This window comes from Macrobrachium rosenbergii, chromosome 42, assembly GCF_040412425.1.
Source record: "Macrobrachium rosenbergii isolate ZJJX-2024 chromosome 42, ASM4041242v1, whole genome shotgun sequence".
Taxonomy (NCBI): domain Eukaryota; kingdom Metazoa; phylum Arthropoda; class Malacostraca; order Decapoda; family Palaemonidae; genus Macrobrachium; species Macrobrachium rosenbergii.
Window position 1 is genome coordinate 25,674,327 of NC_089782.1, and position 22,786 is coordinate 25,697,112.

The window sequence follows — 22,786 nt, forward strand, 5'->3', positions numbered from 1 at the left end:
TCTGACCGTAACGGGCTTGATCTGACTAACCATACACACCATGGTCTCTTCACCATAAAAAAAATCCTTTATAGCTTGATTTTTCTGCATAACGTTGCAGAGATTATTCTGGTTAACCTTTCACAGAAACTCCATCCTTTGTGCGTGGCTTGAGGTCACGTCCTTCATTTTTCACTTATGACCTCCTTCAAGGCAAGTTGCAAAAATCTAGGGCTGGCCTATGCAGCGTAATGGCACCTGGTTCCAGAAGAATGAGCATCTTTTGATCTTCATTTATTTATCTCCCGTTTCAACTTGAGACTTTCAAGGATTTTCTAATATAGCCTTTACCAGTTGTTGCCCTGAATTTACTGACTCACTCGTTTTACATACAACAAAGAAAGTCTAAGATGATAATGAAGGATTCACGGTACGTTCTTCTAGACAGTTCGTAACATGCCTACAGTCAGGGGTTTGCCTTTTATTTTGCCGACATTTTTGACAGTATGGGGACGCATAACTTATAATAATGCAATATGATGCGAAGCAAATCTTGCAATTAATGTATTTTGAAGAGGGTCGTTTCACTACATCATGAAGCAACAGTTTTAACTGACCCAACTTCTTATCTCATTTATCTGACCGTATCTCTCACCACTTTCTCCCCACCTCCCTTCTTGTTTTTTTTCCGCGAATCTGGGCCAAAAGGGGTCATTGGATTGCCTGTCCCATTGACCCTGAAAATATAAAACATCAAACACTACTGGTAAAACACAACGCAACAGTTAAAGCTTTCAAGCCCTTGCAACGCGTGTATGGCAATCTCTTCACCGACCAAATAGCAGCGAGGAGCTCTAAATACTTCAGATTAATCTCGAATGGAGAGAACCAAAGACGTCTTACTGACCAAGTATCATCTCTCAGCAACAGGTGCTGCCAGAACGAATGCACCCGATTTGGGATGATGTCATCAAAAAATGCTAAAAGGAGAGAGAGAGAGAGAGAGAGAGAGAGAGAGAGAGAGAGAGAGAGAGAGAGAGAGAGAGAGGTTCGTAAATGTAGGGTGCTCAAGAATTTTTAGTTACATACTTCCCTCTCTTACTCTCTCTCTCTCTCTCTCTCTCTCTCTCTCTCTCTCTCTCTTCCTTCTGATCGAGTTCCTCCCACCCGTATCCTACTCATTGAACCGCAGTTAGTCCTCTTCCTCTTCTTCCTCCTCCTCCTCCCCCCGACCACATGAATGTCAACTTGAACTGGCATTCATGTGTTACTCAAGAGAGGCCAAGTGCGTAATGAGTTAAATGGAAAGAATACGGGTCCCCTAGTTGAACGGAGCAACTGGTAGCCAAGCAAAGGACCGTGGGAATGCTGCGTTTCTACTCTTAATCAAATGGAATTTGGCAGATTTCTAAACCCCATAACATACGAGACGGAGGGCGCAATACTCGAGACTTCTTCAATATCTATAAAGACACACACATAATATATTCTCTGGCTCCAAAAGATGCGCGTTCGATAAGATGCGGACGAACACCGAAAGCAGTTAAACTTTCACACCATTAACTGCTCCACAAGTACAAAAGCATGTGCGAGTACCCACACCAGTAGTCAGCAGCACGAAGGAACCCAAACTCCGATTGCCGATGCTTAAAAAGGAACCGGGAAAGAGGATAATTAAAGCGATTTACACAAGACGTCGCAAAAGAAACAAGGAGATAATGGGAGTGCAACAGCGATAGAGGAGGAGGAGGAGGAGTTGAACAGATGTCTACAGTTAGTGACGGACTCCACCCTATGCCGTCACTCCGAGGCACCCCCACCCCCACAGTGGGGGATCTAAGTGGGCCCCTATGGTCTACATTGCAAGTACTCTGTGCAATGCAAGGAGCTCAAGACGAAAAACATGGAGGAGGAGAGAGGGGAAGGAGAGGGAGAGAGAGGGGGAAGGAGAGGAACTTTCGTTGGACCAGCCTAATTAAGTCTTAAAGGAACATGAAAATATACGGTTGGAGTAAATCAGGGCTTCAAATGGAAGCTCACAACAACATTTCTCCCTCTGTCTGCGTCAACTGGTATCATGAAGAACAAACAACAAAAATAAATAGCATTTCGTGTTCGCTCTTCCTTCGCTTACAACACGACATGTGCAAGGAAGACCAGCCCTTTCTCATACGGCAAATTCCCAGTATCTGGAGACGCCAGAAACTTCCACTCTGTGGTGGTTTCTAAAAGAGCGCGCGCTCTTGCGCGTCATGTTGATTACTACTGCAGGGGGCGATGTAGGGGAGGGTATGTGCGCACACACGCACACACAACAGTTATGAAGATCCGTTGGCGAGGGATAGGGATTTTTGCAATACTAGCGAGAGAGAGAGAGAGAGAGAGAGAGAGAGAGAGAGAGAGAGAGAGAGAGAGAGAGAGAGACTTAAAATAATATTTTTCTTGTCGCTGGACACTTAAATATCACTGCATCTACAGTGTATATAATAATATATTATATACACACACACTCACACGCACACACACAGCCCCTTGCAAACGACTCCTGCGTGTGGGGTGAGGGTTACTTTGTCGAGACCCTCCCATCATTAATGCGTATAGTAACTATTTTAGTGAAGTCTTGATCACTGGTCAGATTTTGCTCTCGTAGCCTATTCTTTCTGTCACCCCAAGCTGCGACCCACATCAAACGGCTAATATCGACGTACATAACTACATGCTTATGTCAACAGGGACATGCTGGATTTTCAAAAAAAGACGCCTAAACTATGCCTTTCCTAACCCGGCCGAGGAGAGAGAGAGAGAGAGAGAGAGAGAGAGAGAGAGAGAGAGAGAGAGAGAGAGAGAGAGAGAGAGGGTCACACACGAACACGCACAATAGCATGGTCACGGAGGGTGAGACGCCAGCGGAACGTATCGAGCAAAATGACGAACGGATATACATACAAGACCTGTCAGTTTTCCAGTAGGTAAGTAGACTTCTCGTTCCTCCACTTGCTCAGGTAACGTCACGAGGTCTCGGCAGAACATGCCACATCGCCAAAAGTATGAACGAAACCTTTACCTGCTCCACAGACTGGGGCCTATAACAACTGACTTTATCAACCAGTGACGTCATTTGCTACCCAGCCCATGATGTCATACTAAAAGCATGTACTATGCGTTACAACCAACTTTCAAACCGTGGAGCATCGAGCAGCGACCAAACGAAGGTGGCGTGTCAATAAAAATTTCTATAAAATTACGTAACCGTGAACGGAGGCCTTTGATAGGCCATGTTAACACGAAACGATCAGCGAGTGAAGTTTCGAGTTTTAAACTAAAAAACAATAACCTAAAAATTAAATTCAAACACGCAAATGACGTAGGAAGGGAAATTATCGTCGTCCATATTCTCAGCAAAAAGTCTAAAAAAAAAGGAAAAAAAAAAAACGCTGAGTATGCAGCTGGCGATTCCGAGCAAAGTACCAACCACGCGGGGCTCACCACCAGCAACGGACAATCGATACCATACCTTGCCCAAGCCGGAACCACAGCAAGGAGGAATTTGTACCTCATATCACAGGGCTCTCCCACCATCAAGAGATCCAGAATACAACCAGTTCGCCGAGACCTTAAAGAGAGATGACACTGAAGCGATTCCTTCTCCCCGAAGACAGGCTGGGGGAATGGGGATGGGGTGGAGGCCTAGGATGCTCGAGAGATGGGAGAAAGACCTAGGTTACATGGGGTTTTTGGGAGGGAGGGAAGGGGGGGGGGGTTACCAGACTCAGACATGAACGTCCGTGTCTCATTTTTAGAAATGACGTCAAAACAATACGCCGACAGATCATCAAAAAGAATCGGCGGCGCGCGTGCGCGCAACATGTGAACCAATTGCCGGACAATGATGAGTCGAAGATTCGAAAACATCAAAAGCAATAATATCTGGATTAATGGGAAAGACAGAGCGACCTCTGCCTTTCAACCCAATTAGCATAAGAAAAACAAAATTTAAACGTTGGGAGGGGGGGAAGGGGAGGTGGAGTGGAACCGGTTACACGGAAGTGTAGATAACGAATTTCCCCCGGGGGAGGCAAGGGGTGGGTTACGTCGGTTAATCGAATCGATGCGGATAAAATAATACAGTAGTGTATATGTATTTCATGCGTCTAAAGTTTTTAGGCCTAGCCATTACCGTAGACTTAAAGTAATGAAATGTCCAATGCTCTTAATGCAGTGCACGACCTTTTTCATTATCAACACATACATAAAAGGTCAGCAGGCACGGTTATAGAATGGATAATCAGCCGACAGAGAAAGAGGAAGTACGTGCTATAGGAGATGAGCTGAGCAATAATCCAGCTGACTGAGCCAAGCATTTTAAAGATGCTGAAATATCAAAACTGTAATGTTTAAAAATGAAAGGATAACATTAAACGCGGATGCCGACGATTAGCCAAAGTAAACTTAATGAAAACAATAAACCAAGAGTAAATATAAGAAAACAATGTGTAAGAAGTTCGTATTAAATCCACGCTAAGAGTACAGCAAACACATGATCGGTTCAGGAACGCCCCGTTTCCGAAATACTGATCTTTACCAGACCTTTATCATTACCATCATCAAATTTTTTCATGACCTCCTTAATCCGAATCGTCGCTGTTTTCTCCCAATTCTTCATTATTATATTCCTGCTACTTGAGCGGATAGCATCGCAGCCTTGAGAGAGACAATTCATAAAAAGTTGCAGTTCAAAGCAAATCTTCGACAACACAGCAATCTGGAGTTGCGACAGCATTAACCACAGTACGAACTGCTCTCAAAATTGAAAATAATCCTTGACTCTATATTTCCCAAACTGCAAAAGCAAGCAACTCCATTAAGAAACATTATTTGACAACATGGCTCTTGAAATACAAAGCACACAAAAGGAACTCCAAAGACGTGAGAGACTGCTACTACAAGAAATCCGCAGTCATTGACGTGACCAACTTATTGTCACGCACACAAGTCACAGCGTCAAAGGTCACTGACACCAGAGTGGGGCAAATGGTCCGCTCAAGCTCTTCGCAGGGCCTTCTTCACTCATTAACGTGGAATCCGAATCATACATCCAGAGAGGGCGTGTAGACCACAACTATGCAGCAATGACTTTCACTTTGATGGACTTGGTACGATTTCAACACCTACGTATAAGCTTCTTCAACGCTGTTCAGTAGTAAACAGAAAGATGGCTACTTAAGATTACAAGTACAGTGATATGAGAGAGAGAGAGAGAGAGAGAGAGAGAGAGAGAGAGAGAGAGAGAGAGAGAGAGAGAGAGAGTACACATTTTTCGCAAACATCGCTGTGATTTTAATCAAAACTACAGACGCTAGGTCTTTCGACCTACCAAAGTGGGCATTATAACCATCCCGAATGACCTCCTTGGATATGATTCAAGAAAGGAAGAGAAAGTACAGGGTAAAACAATTCTCCAGAGATTTTCAAGAGGCGGATGGGATGGGCGATCTACCCTTTCAGGACGCAGGAATGTAAGTCAGGGAGAACGGAGGCATGCAGAGAATTCAGAAAGTACATCGACATTTTGAGGCAGGAACGAATTACAAAGAAAACATAAAAAAAAATTACGAAAACCCTCATTTTCTTGGTGGAATCAAAACGTAATTAAAGGAAAAACTACTCATTTGTAGGTCAGCTGTAAGGGATTATCACAGTTTGTGTGTGTGTGTGTGTGTGTGTGTGTGTGTGCGCGCGTGTGCGTGCGCGCGCGTGTGTGTAGGGGGTAAGGGGGAATGTGTGGAGAGGTATAATCTGGTGGTGAGTGTCATACGGAGAAGAGTCCCAGGCTAGGCGAGGTTGCTATGTTAGAACGGGCTATGAAAGATCTCCTCAATAATTACTGACCTATCGCCCCCCCCCCAAAAAAATGCGGTCCCTTCGAACGGCGTAGCTCAAATTCCTTTACACGTTGCACTGGCAGCCCTTCAGCCCTTCAACAGCCAGTTTATAGCAGTCGGTACTTTTACAATAGATTTTCGATCGTGTTCATTCATCAGTTATCACCTCTACTACATAGCACAGTTACAAAAGCACAAATACCACCTCGTGCAGTACTCTCATGCAACTCTTTTCACTTGCTTACTGAGCGTGCATGTAAAGTGCTTATAGCTCTCTCTCTCTCTCTCTCTCTCTCTCTCTCTCTCTCTCTCTCTCTCTCTCACACACACACACACACAAAATTCAGTATCTTTGTTGACCACTGCAGTAAATAGAAAGATTAGCCACGATGACAACATTCAGTTAAAAGGAAAGACCATACTTAATTATTCACAGCATTCCGTGAGCCTCCATTTCAACCATGTCACGAACCAGTCTCAAAAATACAAAAAGACAAAACAACTCTCTCTCTCTCTCTCTCTCTCTGAGTAAGTCGGAGGGAATTAATTCTCATGGCATTCAAGCCCACTACTTCATTATATAAAACTTAAATTCAAAACCATACAAAAGGTGCACCTAATATTAGTCCCTTGTGCATAAACACGTTTTTATATGTTATCCACAATTGGTCGACCGCAGAAGGCGTCAGTACTCCCGTGATAATAAGATATTAAGAAAAACAATGGGAAAACGTGACCGTGTTACATTAAAAATGATCAAGTTTTCATGACATATCCAAAAAATTATACAAAACACCTCATACGATTAGGTCCATAGTATACGTGAGTACCTAGCATAAGACATTAACATACCAGATTTTTTTTTTAAACTGACAATTACTAATCAATTTTAAGCATTCCAAACATTGTAATATTTTATTAACCTCCATCACGCCAATGAAAACAGACTGTCTGGGATTCACGAAACGACGGGAAAAATAAATCTTCATAAACATCCTGTACCATATCAACAAGAGGAAATGAACACTACGGTGATAATCAGTGGCAACAAGTTTTTGTAAACTCCAGAGTCAATTCTACAGCTTCTGCTGTATACAAGTCGGTCATGCACTTGGGGGGCAATAATCAGCACACGTTGCAACACTGGTAAAGGTCGAGCGAAGGAAACACGAGTTAACTTTGGGAACTTCACGAAGAAAGTTTTACCGCTGAGCCAGACTCACATTCACTCTACTTCCTATATATCTTTTTAGTTTCTCGTCACAAGCGTTGTGCAGAGCACATTCACAAATATGGTTCTAACAAATACATGATCACTTAACACCTAAAATAAACAAGGTCATGTGCACAGCAGAAATGACATCGTAAAAAAAAAAAGAGAAATGGGTCGAGAAGACGTCGTATATGGCTGTACCAGACAACCTCCCTCAACAGCGCGCAGCCATCCACAACAACGGCCTACCCGGACAACTGACAGACGTAAACTGAACTGAGCCTTCAGTTCAGACAGTCTAGGGGAGCGGGACTTGCCACCTTCCTTACTCACACTGTGGCTCCTTAGCTCCCAAAAGACACACTGTCTTGTGCATGTATGTTCACGGACCGGTGACAACAAACAAAACTTCCACTTTTTTCTTGTTCTTTCTTTCTTCCAGGTTGCCTCACTGCACATTCTTTTTCAGTTCTCGTCTTACTTAGGAACTTGTCGAGGGCCCAAGTAGCCTCAGGTGCACTCTCGCTCTCTTTCTCAAGCGCGCAATCATGACACAACCGGGCTCAACGTTATTGTTCAAAATAAAGGGGCTGGGCTTACTAATATTCGAAATCTTGTATTATAAATCTCGCGCGATCGGAGGCGAGTTTGCTTACGTACTGTACTTGCGTCAAGGTCTTTTGGGGTGGGATAGGAGCTGCATTTGATGCGCTTCATTCACAACGCCTTGATACTGCCTACTGTTAAACAGAAGTGGCGTTTATTTAGTTACTTGAGTACTGACATTGCTGTAAAAGCAGAACGCATTTACAAGATGTTAAAACTCCTTTCCATACGAAACAGACAGAATTGTATCATTATATTCTTATTTTAAACACGAGTCCAAATCATTACAAAGCCTACATGCTCGTCGTCTATCATTAGAAGCAATGTGAACAGACCACACACACTCACACACACACACACACACACATGCAGGATAGCGGAGGGAGGCAGGGAGGCCTTGTGTGATGTTTTCATGTTGACTACGGCCTCTCCTTTGTATTCCTGTTAGCGACTATAAAAGCATAATGGCTGGAGACTTCAAACGGATTGGAAGTACAGAACCACCACAATCAAAAGCTGCATTATTTATTGTAGATAAAATTAAAAATATCACACGTCACTGTCAAAACAGATGTGGCAAACGATCGTGTCTGTACACAATCGCTTCGTTTACTGGATATGTTATGAATCAACCCAGTCAAGTTTGCAACCGTCAATCATTCTAAATAGTTAATATTTCAGCATTCTCTAACATACATTAAAGGATCCTTAACACTGGCCACGTTCTCTTTCAAACGTCTCAATTTGTTTTCAATAACTTATGTCTCATTTACAAAACTGTGCATGTGCTGAGTGGAACGTACAAATGGTAGCGACATATTTTAAGGAAATAATACTTCAACTGACGAGTGTTTATAAGCCATACCTACAAATAGATGGATGGAGGTCATGCTTCTGCAAAACACTTCTGTAATGTAATACACCTACACATCTCTCTCTCTCTCTCTCTCTCTCTCTCCTCCTCTCTCTCCCCTCTCTCCTTTAATCACTGAATTTAATCATAATTTAAAAATACAGCTAGTATACAGAAATCGTCATAAAATACATTATTGTATTTAGAACATACGAAAAAATAATTATTACATGGGAAGCTTTATCATTCATTCAAACATCTTCAACAAAGTTCTGCTCTCAGGCAAATGCTTTTATCTATTCACAAAAACATGATCATAGATTCTTCTTTTCCCTCTCATCATCTATTCCTCATCCGATAGCTTTGTCTTAAGTATGTAGTGTATGGCTCAGCCTGCTCTTTCTTTATTCTCTCATCAAGAAAAACTGACACCCTCTTATCTTATACCCTTTGAATAAAATCGTGCTTATAATCCAATCTGTCCATTTCAGTTTCTCCCCCATGCAAGTTTCTTAAATGCATCTGACTTACAAATGCTATCTCATTTCTGATTGTTAGGTCTAGAACTCATACAAGGATAACATCCAAAATAAGGACACTGATGAGCCTCTTCCTTAAATTTCCCTTGAGATTTCACCTTACAGTTCATTCTCCATTAGAACCACCTTTCAAACTGTTATTCCAATTGTTCTTAAAGATTTTTATTTACTGATAACATGCACAGCGCCATTCACCTTAATCCTGACACACACACACATACACTTACTTTTTAGATACAAAGCCCTTTCTTTCCAATGCCTCTGTCACTCCACACATACAACACCATCTACATCTTCCTCTCCTTCCTCTTAATGCTTCTGAATTATACACTTTCCACCAACCATCCTCCATTGTTTCAACACGACCGAAGAATCTAAATATATACAGTATAAGTATATAGAACCATATATTGTATATGCAAATAAGATGCTTGACATATTTCTGCCTTACATCTGAGTTTAAGCTCAAGGTCCCATAAGGTTTCACAGTACTGGAGTTGAAAAATCTCACTTAGCTAACATGAGAGCAGGCCTGACTGGACACTACACCTTAAAATGTAAAGAAAGCAATACTGTGCATAAGAATCGGCAAAAACAACAAACAGATGTGGCTGGCTTATGTATTTACCGTACTGTCATTTTAATGTGAACTCTCTTTGCTTACAAAATCAAAGCTTACCAATTCATTCAATACACAGCAACAATGCAGTTGGCAATTTCAATTTTCCTAAATATTCTTATGCCTTAAGAGTTAACATTTACTGGCAACAGAGTTGAGTTCGCATGACTGTTAAAGATATGATTACATTAACTGAACAATTTCTCTCTTGAAAATTTTAAAAATTCTACAGAAATTTCTTAAATGACTGTATATGGCAACAGTGAGAAGAATCTCAGTTCCTTGTTCTAAGTCCTCATCTTTATTTAACACATGTACCATAAAGTGCTGAATGCAATGTCCCTTGATAGGTCACTTTTTATCTTGAGAAAAGTGCACCAAGGTCACAAACATACCAAACAAATCTAAAGAAGGCAAGAGGGATGCCAAAAGGCAGAGTAAAGATGCTGATTTTGAAATTAGATTTAGTGATTATGCAGCTCAAATGGGGTAAAGTAGTGTCTTACCACTCATGAGTTACCTATGTTCCACTCAACAATTGTGACCAACATGAAAACAATGAAAAAGTGACTGAGGCTATGTAAAGTTCTGCACCATTACAAGCTGCAAAGTTAAAATAAAAAGGAAAGACATTTTCCCTAGAAGGGAGTTCCTAAAAAATTCTAAAACCTGCAATGTACAACATTTGTGCATTAATTACCGAGACAAGGACAAATCCTATACCTTCCACATCAGTACTTCCATATGCCTATACAGTAAACTCTGGATGCACAGTGAGCCCCTCCCCTTTGTCTTGCACTTAATGGTGTTTCCTGGACATGAAGCCCCTTTCAATCAAACACCTCTATCATTTCATCTACTTACACTTCTGAAGCTTCTCTTTCTTCCTCCCAAAACTTTTAAATTACACAAGCTTTACAAACTAATCCTTCTCTCTTTTAAACTGTACACCCTTCATACTACCTACCAATCTTCCTCGCCTCCAGCCAATCTCATAACGCTACTCTTTCCTTACACTTTTTTCATTTTCTCTTCTTACATACAGTTTCAAACTCCTTCAAAAATTCCCGCAACTACTCTATGTTATCACCATTCGACACTACCATGTGCAAAAATCAGCCCTTTCACACACTCCATTCATGTCTTATTACACCATAACTTTGCACCTACGCCTGTCCTTTTATCTGTTCTAAGCACTCCATCCATATATATATATATATATATATATATATATATATAAAAACACTGTACACATATGAACTTGTCCTACGACCAGCCTTTTCATCAAGCTGTGTTTTCATCTTAAAAAAAAAAAATGCTAATCATTTCACAGAACTCCAACACAAAACCTTGAAACATTGCCACATTCTAGTTAAAGTCAGTCTATCATAATATTTCCCAGGTCTGTGAATTTTCCTTTTCATCTTAAAAATCTTGCACAACCCTTCACCAGAAGAGCCTTTTCTAAACCAACAATTCTCTTTCCCTATCGTCCTCTTGTTGTATTATGTTCTCAACAAAAGATCTACCATACATCCTCCAGGTATACTAAATGTTGTATGCTACAATTTTTTACACCTTATGCAAAAGAATAATCATTATTTCACTCATTCCTAGTCAGTCACTGAATATATAATCACTGCAATAACAAACAAAATTAGGCATAGGACACACTGATAGGCAGGCAGCCAGCAGAAGGGAAAATTCCATTGCTCTCTGAATTTGTTGATACAGGTCTAAAAATGTGTACTGGAGAGCACTCTTAAACAAGAGAACTAAAACCCAAGACCATACGGAAATAATCAAGGCAAAGCCCAACGTTTCAGAATGCTGCTTACATTGGTCACCATCAATCAGGCAAGAAAAAACATACTGACAGAAGTAAGGAGTACGCAAAGCTAAGGAGTTGACAATTTCATTATTCAAAAAGTGAACATATTCGTAAGGGACAAACCACTACAGCCATTACACTGTTGAGCAAGATTCATCAAATACCAAAAGCCATATATATGTAAAATAAGAGAAAACGAGGGAAGAGAAAAGAAACGAATTAGTACAATGAAAAAACTAAAAGTATAAAAGCTCAATGCAAATGAGACATCAGAAAAGATTGAAATTAGCATATATGGCACTTTCAAACACCATTAAACCCTTTCTTGATCTTGATAACATCACACACACACACACACACACCACCATAAACCTGCTAGGAAGAATCCATGGTGACATAATGGCACTCTTGACACTCTCCACACTGGATTAACGTTTTTGGAAGACGTCCCAGAAAGATTAAGTACATCCCCAGATTCTCTATTCATAATAACCAATGTTAGGAGACAGGAATCCACCAATGCAATGAAATTATGGGATCTAATAATGCTCCTGTCATCTAGGCTTGAGAGCACTACTCCATCAACAAAATACAGTCTTAATCTTATGCAATTAATGTTATAATCAATTAAACAGAAACAAAACTTTATGTTGCCTAGTTTCCTCATGGTATGTTTTCTAAGCACTGCAAGTACAACAAATCCAAGAAAAAAGATAACATAATTATCATCAAATAGTGTAAAAATAAAGTGACAAAGTTATAACAGATGAGCTTTTGATAAAAGGATATCAGTTTACCTTGTACAGATACTATGACAAATTAAGTATTCTTGGCAAAATCAATGCTCCAAAGTTTTCAAGTCCATTTCAGTAAACTTGGACACTGAGTGAAATGAAACAGTGTCAAACAGTATCCATAAATCTAAATACTGACTATCAAGAGCAAATGCTGTACCTGGAAAAGAAGTAACTTCCACAAATAGGATTTTGATATTCAACCTATTGTATAGACTACTTAATGAACAATGTACAGCAATGATGAAAAGGATGAGCCATCCCTAATCTCAAGAGCACACAAATGTAACCAAAATGACGACTTCAAGAGGTAATGAATGGAATCAAGAAATAATCAGGCACTTTCCCACTGGGAACCAAACTTGGCATTACTTTACTCGTGTTCAGTATTTTCATTAATAACACTACTGAGTAACTGAAAGATTTGTTTTTCAGCAAGAGGTGAAAATTGGAGCATGTTACAGTCAGTTGGAAGAGACAAAATACTATTAAAATACAGTTACAAAATTCTGGATGGTCCATGCCTTGTTGGGATCAACAAACCAAGAATTAGACAATTTTGCTCTTTGTTATAATTATAATAATTATTACAAAAACAGATATTTCCAGTTCCTAAAACTTCATTAAAATTAGCAACACAGATGACTGCTGTCTCTAAAATCACATCCCTTTATCATTTCCAAATGACAGCTGTCTCTAAAAACACATCCCTTTATCATTTACAAATATTTCATTCACCTAAAAACCTCTTCTTCTTCAACGATTACGGAATTCTACTGATGTCCCTCCCTTGGACAAAATATCTCTGGCTATTATTACCTAGAACACTTTTGCCCAAAATCCTATTGCTATTTTGGGTCATTCTACAAGATATACAGTATAAAAAGTTATTTCTTCAACCAGCAGAAAATTTAAGATTATAAGAACAGATCTAGAAACGTTCTGACTTATCTATATTAGTGTTAAAAACTTTGCTACTTCAGAATCATTGAAACTGATGTTAATTTTTCACCTCTGCTTAAAAGAAGTAACACTTGATCAAGCAAACACCTTGTACTTATCAAATGAAATGTCCCTAATATAAAACCAAAGCAAAACATATTATGCCCTTGTAATTGTAAAACACAATTACTACTGATTAGCAATGCATGGAAAATTTCCTTCAAAATACTGACTGAAGAAAAAAAAAAAATTTTCAAATTTATTCAAACTATCTGCTCTCTTACAAAATTCCTAAACTTTTAAATTTCAGTACTGTATTTAATAAGTGGTATATTGCTGCTTTACATAAGCCCTCAACTGTAATACAGTTACTACTGGCACTGGCAAGTTCATATTCCTTGGTTTTCCCCTCTCTGCTGTCCTGCAAATATAAACTTAGGCTGTGGAGTTGGAAGGTCAAATGACTACACTCCATACCCATTCTTATCATCATGAGAGTAATTCTGCTATATGCATAGAAATTAGTAGCCCTTGCTTCAATGAGGAATCCTGCGGAAGCATAAGCCCAAAGTTAAACATACCTACGACATAATTCTTAATGTCTTTTACTTCATGTACTAGAAAAGCAAGGACAAAAATGAGGTCAAATAAAAATGCAGCATCTGATGGACTATTAATCGCTATAAAAATTATTGAGAGTTGTCAAGGTCCAGGCTGATAGAATACTGAGACAAAGTTGGCAGCAAATTATGTCCCATCTTCCAACACCAAAGCTAAACGCTCAAGTTTAAGCCCATTAGGTGACTTCATAATTCATGGCACAAATTTTTCAAATCTGCTATCCTGGGAATGTTTCTCAAAACATTTTTAAACATCTTCCTAGTACCCTACTCCTAAAAACTTAGTTCATTTACCTTCCTACCAGAATCCTCTACCTGTGCTACATGTCAGAGGAAAAAATATAATCGGTGGCCAGCATAAGACTAGCCCATCTTGAAAAATATAGTGTCACTTAATTTGCAAAATGAAAACCAACTTGTGGGTTGTTAGTTCTGAACTACCAATGCACTTTCATATCAATCTGACAAACCGATTAAAAATTACTAACTGTTTCAAATGCAAACAACAGCATTAATGACTACTCTAAAAACTGCTTTCTTCTTTTCAAACAATCCTCACTCAAACTGAGCGCCTCCTATATCCAAGAGATATGAAGATTGTCAAAGGGGTTACCCTGGTTAATATTGTAGCTCCAAATATTTAAAAGCAGCAAAACCCACAGAACATTACCTAAAGACAATATGCAGTCAAGCCATGTTTTCCATTCAAATCAAGGCATTCCCTTTGCCCAGTCAAGTCCATAAAAGTCATCAATGCAAAAAATGCAACCATAAAACAAACCTATCCACATACTTAGTACAGTATCCCGAGATGTGTATGAAAATGTGTAATCACATAGCCAAGAAGAAAATAAAACAACAAAAGTGCTGAAAAATGTCATTTCTTTTATATAAATCAGCAAAAGTACAGGAAGAAAACTTTCACTGATGGATCAACAAAAGAAAAAGAGAATCCCAAATCATATTTAAGTATAAATGGCATGAAAAGTGAAAAACCATGACACAAAATCATGAGCAGCACTGCAAGTGGTGAGAAAGTATAATTTCTAAATGGATATATCACCGCATTTGATAGCAGATGAAGCCTCGTGCAGTAGTGTATGCATTGGCATGTAAATGTATTCTCTCCTAGGTAAATAAGAACGTCGGGCTGCAGTAAATAGAAAAATCTATATGTCAGATGGCCATGACTGACATCAATGGGCTTATTATCTAGTGCAGCAATTTAACAAAGAAAAATTAAGATCACATCACTGCATTCAACAGTAATGAGCTGTTGCTAATGTCGTTGTTTATTGAAAGATATTACTACAGCAATCTAATTTTTCAACATTCACCAGTTACACTTCATACCTAAAACCACAATAGCGATAACATTCATATAAATTATGTAAGCTACCATTAACAAAAGAAAGACTTGGATACCTAATTAAAAAACTGAGCTATTTCAGTTTTCCCCAAAACACAAATACACCTACATCAGATACAACATATACCCCAGAATACAATTACATATGTAAATTTTAATTTTAATAATGTCAAAAGAAGTGCAGTGATTATTTTTATGGCATTTCTACACTCTCAAAAATTACTAACTGCACACTTACTACTCCTGTCAAATTGCCATTCTTGGAGGAAGTTTCAATAAAACTTTACAAATTATTGTGAAAACTGTATAAATCAAGCTATCAATTTGTCCCTTCAAGTATCATTAGTATAGAAGTAATAACCATACCTGAAATTCCCTACTTAATAGGCCAAACCTACAGACACTGAAAAAATCTACTAGCAGTACCTGAAACGACTATTCCAACACCAGCAAATGTCAGAATGTTACCATAACACAAATTCTCATCTGGTTTACTGAATATAACAACAGGCAATTACAACCACAAACAGCCAACTAAATTTACCTTATACCTGTAAACAGCATTTCATGTTTGGTCATCAAACAGAACATATCGCACACAGTTCATCATAATGAACAGGGCAAGTACTGCATCAGTTGCCCTAAGGAATCTACAGTGCTTCAAAACTGCGATTCCAATGTTTAGAAAAATATCAAACAGCAAACTATAATCAGGAAACTAATGATGTACTCACTTCTCGAGCCTGCGTGGGTAGGGTACATTGGGATGGCCACAAGAGGTGACCACATTGCCTAGGGTGGCGGCTCGTCGTTGCATTCTCTCAGTCCACGTGCTCATATCCCGCCTCTACCACCCACAACACCTTGAAAGTGACCCAAATAAAAGTTTTAATCAAATGTTAATTCATAAAATCTGGATTTCTGACACAGCTCACCGAACAAGAACTGTTGAGGGATATTTATTTCAGAGTCAAATAGTACATGAAAATAAAGAATTAATCATCACAACATATCTTACACATTAATATTACACATCATAAACACTAAGTATCAAATTTGACAACAGACAACATACAAAACATTTTAAATTCGGAGACGAAAAATAACACCATCTATAATACACATCCCAATATATTATTTCCTTTAAAACAAAATGTAATCAAACAACATGTCTAACAAAAAATATGTAATTTGTTACCCCAAAAGATTACTTTCATCTTCTTAAACTAGCCTATTTCCTAGTAATTAAAATCAATCCCAATTTTGCTTTGATAAATAAATCTCCTAGCCTGCAAATTCTTATATTGTATCTAAACTGTTCCTTAACACTTTTAGACTGTGATGACATCCAGTGACTTCTACTCTTTGTGATTTTTCATTCTTCTCCATTTTTTAACATAATACAATTAAATTAAAGGTTTTCTGCTTCAAAATGACATCACAACCAGTTTTATACCTTGGAAAATAAATTTACAGTGAGCACACAAAAAACACTGGTGTACCCCAAAGCTGTCAGCATATGTTTTGCCTCACAACAAATTTAGGTACACTCTAGAGGGTCAATAATCCTTAAGGAAGTGAATTAATTACTAATAAAATAATAACCATGATTAAAAAAAATATAGACACATTTCTGAGAAAAATCACAAAAAGGGGAGTAGTAACTTACAAAACTCCCGAGGCTGGGCCCTCCTCACGCTCTCAGTCTGGTGGCTTCTTCATGAATGTCTTACGTCATACTGGCTCCCCCTTCACGGATTTGTTCACGCCAAAGCATCTGCAAAGTAATATATTTAAATGGTATAGCAGTTCTCACTAATGAAAAGCTGATAAGTAAACAGTCAGAAACTAAGTCAATTCTGTACTTCATTCTTGTATGGTGGCAATATTCTGAAATAGTAAGGGTGGCAGAATAATGCCTTTCTCAAATACAGTACAGTATGTATTATAATGACCAGCCCTGTGCTTTTTAAGGCACAATATTAAAGAGATGTGCTTCCTTTGACAGCTAACCTCTACAAAAACTACATGCCACCTCTCAAATGGTCTCCATCACCATACCTGATATCCCAAACTCCACTAGAATTCCTATTCATAAACAAGAAAAAAAACAATAAAACAATTTGACATATCTAGAGGGAATGTTCTGGTAAGTTACAATAGCAACGTACAGAATATACCAAACATAAAGAAATTCATTAGCACTCTAAAATCTTTTGAGCTAAACAAACTCAGTGCACAGTTTTATCTTAGTTTATTCAGGGTGTGGCTGCAAAACTCAGTCAACTGTAACAATGACTCCTTATTTCCAGACTTTTCTAAATCTCCTAGGTGTGAAAGATATTGGGAGATTCTGAGCATGGTTAAGATAACTAAGCTGATCAGGATGGCACAGCCATCAAGCGGGCATTATTTGGCAGTGCATGATAGAGGCAAGCCACTGGGGAATGTTACTTAGCAATGTATGTGCGGGAGATACGAGAGTCTCGGTGTTTTGTTCTACTCCACTATCTACTGTAATTTGTAAGTTCTTGTTTCTCGCATTAGTTGTGGTTTCTACATATATAGGACATCCATCTCAATTAAGATGTGCAAATAATAAATTGTAGTATTCATACATCTTTTTACAATAAATCACAGCTTCATTTTGTACTGTATACATTTTGATTACTGTACTCAGAACACTTACAGTACATATTTTGTCACTAAAATGAGCAACCTTTACTGGGTCCAATGCTGTATCTCAGATTCTTATGTCAGATCATAAGTGCATTGTAATTCAAGATATTTTACAACTTTTATACAGTATATAATGTAATAGTTTTCCCAATTTTATTTCCTTAAACTTTTTTTGTAACTAAGCTGGGCTGAAAATGCTTCCTGATAAAAGCACCCCAAACCAAAATGTCTCGGTTACTTTACGGTATCAGTTTTTATCTAATGCAATATTTAGAGTATATTTTTAATTTCCTTAGTTTCACACTTCTAAAAGCATGATTCATCTGCTACAGAGAGATTGTCAATGTGAAGATTTTACAACAGACAAAATGTGTTTGGAAGGTTCTCATAACCTCAAGAGCATAACAAAATTCTGAAGATCAGCCACTTTACCAACAAAAGCTAGTACAATTCTGACAGCTTCATCAATTCTTCATAAACATCACCTTCAGCTGCTCCTCCAGCCACACACCACCATCTACTTCATACATCAGTATCAATGATAACCACCATTTATATTTTTATATGAATTTCTCTTTAAGGCATCAAATGATTAAAAATCAAGTGAATCAGAATTCAAATCCACTCCTTCATGCTTGGAGTTGCATCTTGAGCAAGCAAACTGGCTCTCATTCATGTTCCCAATGCAAAAAGGGCAAGCTACCTCTTGAAAAGACCAAAGGTTGGATAGTTTTACATCTCAGATACTTGGAATAGGTGAAATATTGAGGTAAGAAAAGAGCAATACACAGGAAGGCCTATCTATATTCACACTGCAAATCCCTTTCAGTCCAAAATTGCAGAATATAAGAAAAGTACCAGTGATTGAAAATGACCATAAGACATGTCATATGGAGGGAGAACCAGCGTCAACATTAAACGTACATGACCCAGACTGTTCATAAAACACCAGATCATTAAATAAAATTACTTTTAAATTTGATGTGTCAACCATAACTGTATCCATACTTATTACTGGTACAGTGATATGTATGGACTGGTATAGGTATCTGATTGGGTGCACTTTCAGGCCTGTTTTATACTTTTAGGGCAATTCCTATAAAAATATATTTAGGATGGAATCTCTATGATTTAATCTGTCTCTACATATAAAATACTCAAAACAGTGTGAATGTGAATGAATATATTAGAGCCAAATTCCTTTATGTAGACATAAGTTATTTGTCAGTCTAAATACGGATGTTCTAGGGCAAGTAAGCTCATGTGCACTCACCATTACAATTTAAAAACAAGATTATAATGATGAATTATTTGGAAAGAAAAGTTAATGGTGCAAACTATCACACTGCAATTTTCACTTTACAAGACTAAACAAATGACCAACCATTCTCACAACCTATTATGGTATACATACATTATCATAAAATTTAAACAACTGACAGATGCATAACTACTGTAAAACTGAATCCCACTAACAATGAAATAAATTAGGCAAAAAGTGAAACAAACATTTAAGATAAAAATCATTTAACAAAACTACTGTACTGTATAAGAACATAGCACGCACAGATGTAAGTAGCTACAGTATACTGTACTTAAAACAAAATTATACAATTTATTTATTTCAACAGGACATCTGGTAAGAAAATGTAAAAAAATAAAGATTAATGGTAAAATTTTAGTAATCGATGTTATTTTACAATCAGCACTTCTCATGACAAAGTAAAAAGTTTAAGACCCAAATCAAGATTTCACCTAACCTGTCTTATGACTTGGGGTTGTTTGCATGAAGTCTTCATCAAAATACTATATAGCAACGTAAATTTTTTCCATAGAGCTGCACAGTGTAGTTTTCCAAAAGCTAAGTAATACACACTATACTAAGCTATTGGCTAATTTTAACACAGAATATGGAGTTCAGTGTACTGTATACCAGACCTCAAGTAAGGCATTTAAATGGAGGTGGTTTAGTTAAACTGCCTCGTAATAACCAAAGTCAGATATGGTATCACATTTTTGTGTGTGGTATTCTGAAAATCTATACAGTATATTTCATGCAAAAAATTGGGTTACATTTCATTGTTTTAAAGAGTTAAAATGTACAATGTATACCTACATGGTAACTAAACCTTACGAGCTACTCAGCCTAAACTATATTAACACATTAGATACTGTAGCACATGCATTATGATAAAACAACATTCTTCTTCCATAAAAAACACTTCATATAGTAGCCTTAATTACCTTCTGACAATCAAAAATAAAACTTATAAAGGAGAAATTTAAGTCTGCCAAATCACTACACTGGTCATTTGACACAAAAAATTAAACAAACCAGATATATATCAAAATTATCTTGCTGAAAATTAGGTTAACTATTTAATAAATTTTGACACTTTTTCTAAAACTGTTAGCGCTAGAGTCGCTCAAATTAAAACATAATTTTGTTAACATTGTATAGGCTTCAGATAATCAGACCTGAATCGGTAATAGCTACCATAAATGCAGCATAACACCAACACACACTACCCTAACTTATTTTAGTATGCAATGATCAGGCCATGGGGGCTTAATTCCTAGACCCATCATCTATACTGAATCCACAACTGTACACTGGAACAAACTATTTGCTCTATAATGTATCACATTGCATTTGCTTGTGTATTCTATAAGCATAGATAACGGCTAGTCTGTTAAAGCTAAACTAAATTACCGTGTTATAACTGAGCCTATGGTGCCTTGTCTCGACAGTACCCAATACCACCCTAAGGTGGCTTCGCATCAATGGCTGCTATACCCAAATCCCTAAACAATAAGAGTTGCAGGTATCAAGTGACAATCCTGAATTACCAGGCTTTTATATATTACGAAAATAACCTACACTGGGCTGCATAGGCCTGCACTGCAGTTCTCTCATATTGGCAAATTATGTGGAAAAATGAAAGAAAAATAGAGTTCATCTGGTAAACAGCATAAATAGCGGGGGGCAGACTGGAAACTCAAGAGGCCTATGGTATAAATAACAAGCAATGTAAGACTACGTCCAATCTAAGTTTTAGCCTCTGATGAACAAACAGCCTAGTTTGACCAGGCCTATATGAACCTGGACTTGGTCATGAAATATGAAAGCCAGGGGAGTCTTATAGGCCTATTAAGCTGGTTGAGGATACAGCCTCGAGTGGTTGTCCCATGATAATTTTAGGCCTAATGACTGCTAGCCAAAAAAAAGAGGCCCAAGACCTAGACATTGATCACAAGGGTAGCATAACCTATGGTTGGCAAGGGTGGAAATTTCTGGCCAACGAACCCTAACCAAAGCACACTAAACAGCCCCTACTAGCTTAGGTCTACTGCAATATCAAAATGTCCTACCCACCGGGACCAAGTAGGCCTACCCTACTCCAAGTTCCTCGCCACAATAAAACCAAAGCACTGCCGCTGGGTTCAGCTTAAACTACCACGGAAAAAAAAATATCTGGGGGACTTTCAATTCATAACAGCAAGTCGACTTTGCTAAGGTCACAGGTTAACCACTCCAACCAAACCAATCGGTTAAAGACGACAGGCGTAGGCCTCGACGAAGGTCTACCTCTGCTTTCACTAAGCACGTCACCGCTTTCGGGTCGTCTAAGATCACAAAACATAACCACAGGTTTCCCCTCAGCCAGGACCTTTGCATCCCCTCTTTCTCTCTCGCTCTCCTGCGAGGGGAGAGACAATATACCTGCAAGATGGTCAATTAAGCCTTATTTTAGCCGGAAGGAAGCACTCTCTCTCGTCGGAAAGGCCTTCCGGAGCCTTTCCCGACACTCCTCGACGATCCACTCACCATACAGAAGGGGTGGATAGGACGTTTTGACTTTAATTGTCATTCCATTTTCTCAATTTCCTCTCGACAAGCTCCATTCCCAACCACACCTATCCAAACATTATAATAAAAATCAATATGGCGCCTGTAAATATCCTCCTGGCGGCAGAGGGGAGAACTTCGGCCGTCGCGAATACCCGCCATTTTTGAAAGAAGATCACGCCACCAACCCGCGGGTAACGCCATTAGGTTCTTGGGCCAAGTTTTCGGAGAATTCCACTTTTTTTCTGTTTAACTGAAGAAAATTGGCAAAAGTATTCTGCGGAAACGCCCAAGAGTTATGTTTATGGTTTCAGTTTTAGACAGAAAATCGGACGCTCCACTGCACTGAGAGAATTTGCCTGCCATTTTGGAAATTATTACGCTGCATTTTATTACTGCTAGTTAGCAAGTTTTTTCACCAATATTCTCTCTCTCTCTCTCTCTCTCTCTCTCTCTCTCTCTCTCTCTCTCTCTCTCTCTCTCTCACAAGGAAGACAGTGAAAGTGATCAAACTGACAGGAGACTCCAAGCTATTTCATGTTTAATTTCTGTGAATCAGAATATGTTGTTTACTCTATTTTTACTAATTATTTATTCATTCATTATGGAGCTTTCACTAAAAACCTTCAACCGAGTAATATTTTCATGTCCTTAATTGTTGCTCTCCACCCGTGTGTTTGTGGGTGCGGCGGGCAACATTAAGGACGTGAAAATATTACTCGATTTAAGGTTTCTAGTGAAAGCTCCATAATAAATGAATAGATAATGAGTAAAAGTAGAGTAAACAACATATTCTCATTCACAGAAATTAAATATGAAACAGCTTGGAGTTTCCTGTCAATTTGATCACTTTCACTGTCCTCCCTGTGAGTTACTTCAACACATATAGAACATGTAACAAAGTATGTTGCTATAAACATCTTATAAACATCACTCGAACTGGTATTAACAATAAGTGAAAGTCATAAAAAAAGAGAATAATGATGGAATGTAAAGTAATCGTTCCATAC

At 38.4% G+C, this 22,786-nt stretch overlaps 1 protein-coding gene across 39 annotated transcripts in view; it reads right to left on the reverse strand.

The window, feature by feature from the left end:
• RhoGAP71E (Rho GTPase activating protein at 71E) overlaps positions 1–21,905 on the reverse strand; it is a 113,639-nt gene extending 91,734 nt beyond the window's left edge. For 17 of the 39 annotated variants that reach the window (XR_010849918.1, XR_010849917.1, XR_010849916.1 and 14 more), the window contains exons 1-3: positions 21,756–21,894; positions 16,917–17,024; positions 15,982–16,110 (exon numbers count right to left, since the gene is read on the reverse strand). Coding sequence is in view for 10 of the 39 variants with exons in the window: in XM_067085853.1 (XP_066941954.1) it covers positions 15,982–16,085 (104 nt within the window). In the remaining 29 variants the exon portion in view is untranslated. Of the gene's footprint in view, positions 1–7,275; positions 7,350–7,407; positions 7,438–15,981; positions 16,111–16,916; positions 17,025–21,650 lie in introns of those variants that run through there. The other 22 variants (XM_067085876.1, XM_067085854.1, XM_067085867.1 and 19 more) reach the window with 11 other exon arrangements.
• Between the last annotated feature and the right edge of the window lie 881 nt (positions 21,906–22,786).